The sequence below is a fragment of the Centruroides sculpturatus genome, unplaced genomic scaffold, assembly GCF_000671375.1.
Source record: "Centruroides sculpturatus isolate CEXI.00-Female unplaced genomic scaffold, Cexi_2.0 scaffold2348, whole genome shotgun sequence".
Lineage (NCBI taxonomy): Eukaryota > Metazoa > Arthropoda > Arachnida > Scorpiones > Buthidae > Centruroides > Centruroides sculpturatus.
In genome coordinates, this window is record NW_019386519.1 from 30,805 (window position 1) to 41,285 (window position 10,481).

A 10,481-nucleotide genomic window follows, 5' to 3' on the forward strand; every position below is an offset into this window, starting at 1 on the left:
TATTCTTTGTCTATGGAGAGATATTGTTGTAAATTATTGGTTTTATAGCTTTTTGTACATTCCTTTTTGAACTCTGGTTAGTTTTTTTCTAGTTTGAATGACATTAGGTTGACGAATAAGCGTCTTTTCAGAAAAGATTGATTCAAATTCGACTATGCCAATCAGAATCTAAAATGTAAACAAATGCTAAAAAATCATTATTTTCATGGTTTTTCAGCGCTATTTTCACTTATTTTTGTTATTTGACGTTATTTAGACGAATAGGCAAGTTTTCCGAAGCATAAAATTGAAGATTTCCCGCCAAAATAGAAACTTCCCGATAACATCGGAAATGACGTTCTAACATCATTTTAAAATATTCGATATCTAAACCAGAAAGTGTTAGCTAGAAATAGACTTATTTATAGAACAATCCCCCATTTCTCACCTCAGGGAAAGTCATAAAACAGTTGGGTGCTAATGACTTTGTGAAAGGGAAAAAGTTCTACACTTAGAAACTTCGAAAGAAGGGATTTGACCTGTACCGTCCGCGGGCCGCATAAACATTAATAGGGGGCCGTATGTGGCCCGCGGGCCGCAGGTTGTGCACCCCTGTATAAAGTTTTCAATAGAAACAGGAAATATAGATACAAGGGCACCTGCAGGCAAAACATACAAATTTAGGTCAACTAACCTATCAGTTCATTCATTAAAATCATATTCCATAAATAGATTTGTTTCTACTTTACTATTTTCCTCTATCTTTCTGAGTGTGAATAAGAAACGTACAAAACAAGTGAATATGACAACTAATCAATAAATATGGAATCTTCCAAAAAGTAGTGCTATAATAAATCTTAAATGAGAACTGAAAGAGCGATCTCATCATGTAAAAACTAATTACTTCAAATAAAACCTAAAATAAATTTGCTCTTACAATAATACCATTACCTTATAATATTGTTATTTGAAAGAATGCAAAGGAAAACTAAAAGCATGAAGCAAACATGAACCAATTGCTCATCCTGGTTCCACCATGTAGGCATTAGGCATCTGTATATGGGTTTCAAAATACATTTTGATCAATTTTAAACAATTTTTAGAACAAATAATACTGATCTCTCTCATATTCACTGTTTTTTTTGTATATAATATTTGCTTACAATTAAAACACAATTATATTAAACGTTGCTTATTTTGTAAAGCAGATAATATCAATTATCATATTAACATATATATTCCAATTTTACAAACTTTCCAACCTATTATGCATTTGAGGAAAGGATTAGGATCAAGGAGCCTTTGCTTATCTCCAAATCACTTAGCCCAGCACTTCTCTCTTTATAAAAACTAGTAACATACCCCGAAAATAATTGACACAATATCTTATCCAAATGACCAAATGTTTACAAAAAATTGTTAATAATTTCAATGTTTTTCTATAACAAATAAATCTAGCAACGAGAGTTTTAGATAACAGCCGGAAAAGTTACACAAGTTTTTTTAAAAATAAAAACTCATATTATTAAGCAAAAAATAAAATTGTGTATGGTGTCTTGTTATCAGATTTTGTTAAAAAAACTTTTTATATTTGTAAAAATGGCAAAAAGCTTAATTTTGAGGGTAGGAGTAAGTTTTATATAAGAGCATAAATGCTAATAATGAATAAAATCTTCATTAAGTCCTACCCCTCAAGATACAGACCCCCCTCTACCTCTCGATCTTCCACCACCAAAGTTTAATAGCATCAATGCCCCTCATATACAAGCAACCATGCCAAATTTTGTTTCTTAATCTTTACCACATCCTGAAATATTAAGCGAAATACATGTCAACGTTTTTGACTCTCACAGAATTTTTTTGACTTTTTTGGATTTAGGCGGTCTCAAAATGTGGAAATTTACAAAACTCTGAGGGTCAAATTTAACAAGATTTCCTTGTTATATGTATATATAACAACTGGAAAAGTAATAATTTCTAAGAGATCTCCCCAATGTGATAGCACATTATCTGACAAAACTACAGAAAAATTTCAGAAAAATCATTTTTCTGAATTCCACCATACCCATTCTTCATATTTTTATTTTATTACCAATATTACCTCTTCCTATTAGTCTTTAACACACACATCCTTTCATCTATACTATTATTTTTATTCATACAGGATGTATGAATAAAAATAATAGTACAATACAAACAGGTCAAACATTTTCTGAACATTAGTATTAACTAATTCCCATCTTGAATAGTTTAAATTCTTTTTTAAACATTAAAAATCTCTATTTTATGCTGTTTTATCACTTAATAAATTATCCACGTTCTTGATACTTAGGTGGTCAACCAACTGACAAAATATTTTCTCCAACCAGTTTAAAAAATAATTGTAAATAAAATATTTTAAAAATAACCTTATTTTAGACTAGATACAATTGACTATTATAGAACAAGTATTGTCATCACTAAGTGACAACTACTGCTTATAAGGGAATATGTAGTATCAGTAGGCCAACATTTTACATCAAGTACCTAAACTTGTTGGGAGAAGACTGATTACGATTGAACTTTGAAGTATAAAAGCAACACTTCAGAACATCTGTTTTAAAAGTAAATTTGCAAATCTAATCTTTATTTAGTCATTAACATTTTTAAATTTACTAATTATTAACACAATCTAAATAAGTGCATTATTCTACACTTACGCTTGCATACTTACTTTTAAAAAAATCTATCTAAATACATAATTTATTTAATAATAAATTCATTTTTAAAAATTTTTTTTATCCATAACATTATTTTATTACCGTTTATTTTATAAAAATTGCTATCTTCCCTCTACTTTGGCATCATGCCATAATTTATTTTTTGGATCCTCCACAATGATCATTAGCATTACGTTAGCTACCGGTTTGGTTATCTTTACTATCAGTATCATTGTCTAAAATATTTCCGGTCATAATATATTGAAATATTAATGCAATAATTTCTTTTCTACTTTTACAGTAAGTAAACACTTGTCAACTTAAACTAATCTGTATACATAAAGCCATACAGTAAAAAAAAATCTATGAAGTTATTGATCAATATTAGTAACTGCATAAATCACTTTGCAAACCAGCTACACATAATTTCTATTATTTATTTATATAAAAATTTGGGATATATATAAAAAACAAAATGCCAGTTTTGTACATGTACTATAAAAATGAAAGATTTCATTTGGCATTAAGAGAGATTTCCTTACATTATTACTTAAACGTACCTTCGACCTGAATTAAATAGTATCAACATCACTATTTAAAAACACTTAACAGCAGAGATTCTACATTTCATACGAAAATACAAGACTATGCAGTGAGTGTAAACAGCACGAAAAATCTTTCTGCCTGTTTATCTGAAGGAAATGATGTTAAAACTATTGTTTATTGTAATCACAATTTCACCTTTAAGTGTATTTTAACTTATATTTGTGGACTTGCTAATTCTAACATTAAAATTGATAATATCCAAAAAGTGAATTCACTGCATGAACATCTTACATGCATTAGATGTGTAAGTAGAATATTTTTGCAATTTATATTTATATACATTGATATTTGATACCATACATTGTATATTTATGTATGATAATATACTTTCAAAATAAATTATATTGTTTTCAAAATATATTTATCATACAAAAGATACTACTATTGAATGTATTCAACTGAAAATTACAGCAGTGTTTGACATTTCACAGCTTTTTAAACAGTAAAATGTAAATTTTCCTGTCACATTAATATTTAAAAAATGACAAATTTAAAAATGCTTTGTTGCATTGTCTTCATTTTACTTTTATATGTAAATTTCTAAATATTCTAATGGCATTTTAATTATATTAAATAATATTAGAACAGAATCGAAAAATTCAACTAAACGATATTAGAAAAGTAGTTTTATTTTATAAAAACTTTAAATTTACCTGTCACTTTGATCTAGTATATACAGTAGAGCATCGATTATCCGATCCCCGATCAACCGTCACATCGGTTAACTGACCACGTTCTAGTCGGCAAATTCAAATGTCCGCTGGTGATGCGGCGCTATAATATTTGGCTGTGTCTTGGCTACTTTAATATTATTTTCGTTAAATTTTTGGTGTTTTAGCTGGCATCCCCACAAAAGGGATGCCAATATTTAAATAAGGCTTAATTTTCTAATTATGAGTGGTGGTTTGTTTTGTGAGCAATAAAATAATTTAAAAATAATTTTTAACGACACAATAGCGATGATTATTATTTTAAAAAATTTTGTTAGGCTTAACACTGATGAAAATTCAATGAGAAGTAGGTTAATAGCGATATACTAATTACATTAGATATAATAATATACTATACTAATAATGTATTTTTTCATACTTTTCGGTTATCCGACCAACCCCAGTCCCCAATTGAGTCGGATAATCGATGCTCTACTGTATATAAAACACTATCTCTGCTTTAAACAACTTGTAGTAAATAAAGTGTAAACATTTTCCATAAAACATTACTTATAATATTAATAAAATATAACTGCTTTGATACATCAAGGACTAGAATTAAAGAAGGACAAATTACAAAAACTAGCTCATGTATTTCTTACATCATTACACAAACTTTAATTATTGGTACAAGTATTTAAAGTCATTACATGTAATTCTCTTTTTAGAAAATTAGAGATCTATAACAGCTCTTCTAAACAGAATACCTCAGATTTTTACAAATTAAAATATTTCATATATTTCTTCATAAACTTGAATCAATTTTCTGGCAACTACATCAAAAATCAATATCAGCTATTTTTGAGAATTAGCTTTATGAAAACTTATCTAATTCAAACAGAGATAAGACTTCTAGAAAAAAAAGCTCTCTCATAAACTATCAGAATACAGAATTGTTTATCAAAATTAAAGAAATGAGAAACAATATATTGTAAATAAGATGATTATTATTATAAACAGGATTTGCTTCTTGTACACAAGTTAACCTTGGAGTAAGTTAGAGTATGTGCCAAGGCTAAGCACTAATTCAACTTTTCCAAAACATTTTTAAGTTAATGGTAAGAAATTTAGGTTATGAGGTGTTAGCATCTAAAACTTCTCTAAATATGCCTGGTAAACTTAGAATTGCTGCTTCTTCAATGAAACTCATTTTCAGGTAAGTCAAGCATTTCAATTTGTATTTGTGGTTCAAAGAAAATTGCTGATAAGAAATGCCATTACCATATTTTCCATCTATTTCTTGGAAAGAAGAAAGAATATAAATGTTTTTGCGCATTCAAGTTAAATTAACTGTATTATTAGTTATGTATGAGTAATACTTTGTAATTCAGAAAAACTTCATTACTGCAAACATTGGACTATAACAAAAGTCAAATTATATTATTAACAAAACAAAATTACTATACCATTGGCTTTTAATGAGCTAATTCTCTGAATCTAATTACAAACATTGTTCTAGTTGAGATCAACACTTCTGCTTTAGCTTCAAATTTAGTATTTTGCAACCATACTAAAACAGTATACTGCAGCACACTGTAACATTAATTAGTGTAATCAACCCTATGATCTCAATTATTGTATCCTTAATTAATAACATTTATATTGGTATGTTCTTAAATTGTAATTCAATTGTTTCCAACCAAATTTTGATTGATGAGGTTCGTTACAGAGAATAAACTACATGTTGTCTTTACATATAATAAAGTTAATGAATTCTCTAGAATAAGTGATGCCTAAATTTTAAATCAACAATTACACTACAAGGAATTTCATTTAATATATACTCATGATCTGTCATGCAAATCATTCCTGTTATGAAGTCTAGAGTCTTAATGCATGATACAGAATTAACTTTCTTTAGGGATTGAGCTAAATTATTTCATTAAATCATTATTCATACTCTTATTCCATACAATATCAAATTAATCATTTGCTAGAAAATTGTGTTATATGAAATAAAGATGAAAGACAATAAAACTGAAGACATAACCAAAAAAACCAAAGTTATTGCTTTTCATTTTAGAGATGTTTTCTAGTCTATATTTATAAATTTAATTCTGATACATATACCGAAAAGTACCAAGAATTAGAATGGAAATACTACAAATTTCTAAATGAATTAATATGAAGTTATAAAATCGTGGATTTACTAGAAAATTAAAGTGCTTACGAAAACATTATATCGCAATATGAAATTTCCTGTTACAAGTGTTTAAAATTTAAAACAGCTTTGCTTTATTTAATTCTTAGTCATTTATGATCCTAACTTTTTACATATTTAATTTTCTAAACTAATTAAAAATTAATTTAAGTAGATAATTAAATATATTTTTACATTAAATTAAACTTTTAATTATATATAAACACAGTATTTAACTGCTTATGAAACTTCCATTGATTTCATTACTAGCATAATAAATTTAATTTAGAAAATTATTTTAATTAGGCTAAAATGATTTCTTTATAAAATAGTGAACACTAAATAGGCTACAAATAAAATCTTGATGTCTTCATACATCCTACACAACCACAGGAACACGCATCTGACATGAGCAGAGTTGACCTTTCTTTTAAGGCTCTTCCTTGCTTACAAATATGTAAATTGGATTAAAAGGTCTCTCAATATTTTACAATAAAATGATTTTGTTGGAATAAACAGTTGGAATTATATAAATTAGCATTCTCTTTCTCTCAGAATCTGCATTATTTTACTTCTATTTCTACTTTGACTCAACAAATTAAGAAATCACATTTTACTTTCCTTTCTTACTTGATATTTGCTGTTTATTCTCAGTTTTATGATTTTCCTTTATCAGTATTACAAGATTACCAGAGCAATAGCAATTATATTCTATCTATTATATGTCACGGTCACTTTCTAATTCATTATTCCCAAAAAGAATCCAAAAAAGTATTCATAAAATTTATACTTAAAATATTATATGAAAATGTATAGATAAATATCAGAGAGTATCATCACACTAATTCTATTACTATATGCTATAATAAAACTAACAAATTTCACACGGAAAATAATTTCTTTAGAAATATCACAATTTATTTTGAAGCCGTTTAAATTATAGCTTCTAATTTTCAAACTCGGTAATTAAAATTAAGTAATTTGCAGTAATTAAAGTACATTATTGATAAAGTTAGGTCATCTAGACTCTAAAATTGATAAAATTTCAGTTTCAAACGAGGGATTTGGACCCTATAACCAAATTTCCTACCCCACTAGACGACGGAAAAAGTCAGAGGAACAGTATCTCTAAATTTTACTCTATATTTGAAGGTCTTCGACGTTCTAGGCAGGCTAGTTTCAAGGGGACTATATACTGCTAAGGGTCACATAACCACAAGTTATTTTGACATTTTTACTTCTAAATGGCTCCAACACGACCCCAACCACCTCATCCGGAGTCGTATTTGTACCGTAAAATCATAAATAGTTAGACGAGCATACGATTTTTATAACTCGTAACAATACAGATACGAATTATAAAAATCACATCAGTTTTAGTACCCAGATCTCTCACCTTTATTGAAAAGTTTTAAAACAAAATCTACCTTCTAATGCTTTTTATGCAGCCTTTCCAAAAATTACACACTCAAGATAAACAACAAAGCTTGGAACTGTCTGTGCATCTTATAAGTGGGCAGACAACAGTACAGATATATATATAGAAGACAGCAATGACCCTTAGATACGTTTCAGATAACGTTTTCTCTACAATTTGTAAAAGAATGAAATATATATTAAAAATTAAGCATGGAAGAATGATTCGTCGACTCTCTAATAAATGCAATCGACAGACACATTAATTATGTAATTAAAAAGCATAAAATTTGCAATTCACGTCGCCTTATTAATGTAAAAATATATCATTTACACATGTAGCAGCCATTTCTGCTTAGATTCTTTAGCTTAATGCATAACGAAGGCTTTAAAGCATCGAAGAACTTTAGTAATATTTAAATTTAATTATTTTATAGCGTATGATGAAAGTGAATTGACCTTACCTCGGCTATATAACGTGGGGCGGTGTCGAGAACATCAGGAACAACTCCATTTTCCTCCATGCTGTTTACTAGAGTTAGATTTCCAGGTTCGGTCGAAACTCTGGAAAAAGTAAGAAACGAAATAGTCAGTAACACACGCAGCATCTTAATGGTTTGATGATGATAAATGTAATACCGATTGGATCCGGTTAGAGAAAAAAACACGTTGTGTAGCCGTCGCAGCCAAGAAACTGACGTCACGCCTTCAACGGTTACGTTGCAACGCTCGTGCTCATTTGCATATATACAATTATTATTATTATTTTTATTTTTTATTACATTTAAATTTTTCGTACTGAAGTGAATTTACTATTCATTTTTTAATATTAAAAATAAAAATTATAACACTATATAATTATTTATTGCGTAATTTTAAATAATTAAAGTTTTTTTTAACAAATTGAAAAATAATTCGATAATATAAACTTTATTAATAATTATACTCTTATAAATATTAATTTAAACTTGTCGATAATAATTATTTTATTTTAAAAATTTCATTCAATTTAGGTCAATTTTTCAATACGTGTAAAGTTTTCAGTATCGACGTGGGGTCGTCGCATCGCGTTGCGGCGATGTTGTGATCTTGCGACGTGGAATCACATGAACATTTCTTATAATTCAGTATTAATAATAAACGATTCCCGTCGAAATGTAGAAAAGTTTTTTTATATATTCATCACAAACGTAAAAATGGATACGCTGTTTCATTATTGAAAGCGTAACATAAATACAATGCGAAGTTACGCTATTGCGCAGTTCATTCTAAGTAATCAGCGAGTATGCGATTCGGCTTTACAATATAAAATATAAATATATTTTTCTATGCTTGACTGTTTTACATTTTAAGGAATAATTATCCTACATTATATTTAATTTTCTTCGCTTACTCTTCCTATAAAAATGGAGACTATAGTCCCAGACGCCATCTTTAAAAGAAGGGAAGTGGAGTTCGCTTAATTTTAAAAAAAATTATGCATTTAGCTTATAAATTATAAAAATATAAAAAAATTAATAAGGATAATCATAACGATTGCATGAATATATTATAATTTTAAAAATATCACAAAAGTTTGATAATTTTTAAGTTAAATCAAAAGTCGCTAAAAACACGTACTAGTTTTTACCTGTTATTTATAAATCCTTCCTATCTTTTCTGAAAATTATACATGTTTGAAACTATCCATAAATATTGATTTTTGGATCAATTTATATATATTTTATCTATGTACGGATAATCGATAAAATAACATATTTTAAAAGGTTATATTTAATAACATCTAAAATATTCTAAGTTTTTATTTAAATCTGTTTAGAAGTAGCAACCGTTCAAAGAATGTTATACAGTAAAATATAGAGTTACAGTTTTTTTCCTCTTTTCGTCACAACAATAAAAGAATTTTAATAGTAATTCGATTGAAAATTTATAATAAAATTAGAAGAAAAAATAGCAAAACAAACGTGATATTTTTATTCGATTGTTGATATTTTGCCTGGAAATATTATAATTATATAAGATTATAACGGTTTTCAAAACAGAAATGAAGAATACGTACAGACATGCGGACGAATCATTAAAAGAATATCTTTATACAAAGTTCAGAGTTAATTATAAGTTAATTCATCCTTAATATGACTTTCTAATTCATTTAATACAGTAAAATAGCACATTTATGCTATATTATTTGCAATTATTTAAATGTTATAAATATTAATAATAGAAAGTTTAAAATATTTTGGAAGCAAATCAAACGCTAAACAGATAGGTCATCTGTCTTCTAATAGAATTTGTTGAAATTTTTAAAAGCTTTTTCTCTCTCTATATATTTTTTAATCAATTAAAATAAATTATTATTTTCGAATTTTTATCAATTTTTAAATAATTTTTTTTAAAATAGAAACGCAAGCTTTGTCTTTTGGTAAGACAAGAGTCGCTATATAAAATGAGTTCTTCCCGAAAGATACTGGAACGTTTGAATTTCATGACATGCGGGATGCGTATTTTTACTCTACTAGTGACAGAATTACATTAAAATGTGAAAAAAATAAAAATATACTTCATTGTAAAAACATTTTTTTTTTAAATAAAGTTTCATTGTCGCTAGGTGGCAGTCGGAAAAAATATTGAATAATCCCGGAAAAACCGGAACATCTGGCAACACTCCAATCGAAGAATCAGAAGCAGACGATAAAGTCAAAAATGTAATATGCGCATGCGCTATAAGATTTTCTCAAGATCTTTTCAACGTAGAAAACAAAGGTAAAATATAGTTTTATATTTAATTAAATAAATACATCTCTGTTGCAAATTGATAAAGATCTATTTCGGAATACACAAATGCCTTTTATATTTTAAACATTAAACAATGAATGCCTTATATTTAATATTGAAAACAATAAACGCACATAGGGTGGCCCAAAATTCAGT

At 27.5% G+C, this 10,481-nt stretch overlaps 1 protein-coding gene across 2 annotated transcripts in view; it reads right to left on the minus strand.

The window, feature by feature from the left end:
• The window catches only part of LOC111615202 (protein D3-like), a 19,360-nt gene extending 11,039 nt beyond the window's left edge, over nucleotides 1-8,321 (minus strand). The window contains exons 1-2 of one of the 2 annotated variants that reach the window (XM_023356610.1): nucleotides 8,190-8,321; nucleotides 8,015-8,114 (exon numbers count right to left, since the gene is read on the minus strand). In XM_023356610.1, coding sequence (XP_023212378.1) covers nucleotides 8,015-8,074 — 60 coding nt within the window. In that variant the 5' untranslated portion in view covers nucleotides 8,075-8,114; nucleotides 8,190-8,321. The other variant, XM_023356609.1, reaches the window with a different exon arrangement.
• Nucleotides 8,322-10,481: the final 2,160 nt, after the last annotated feature.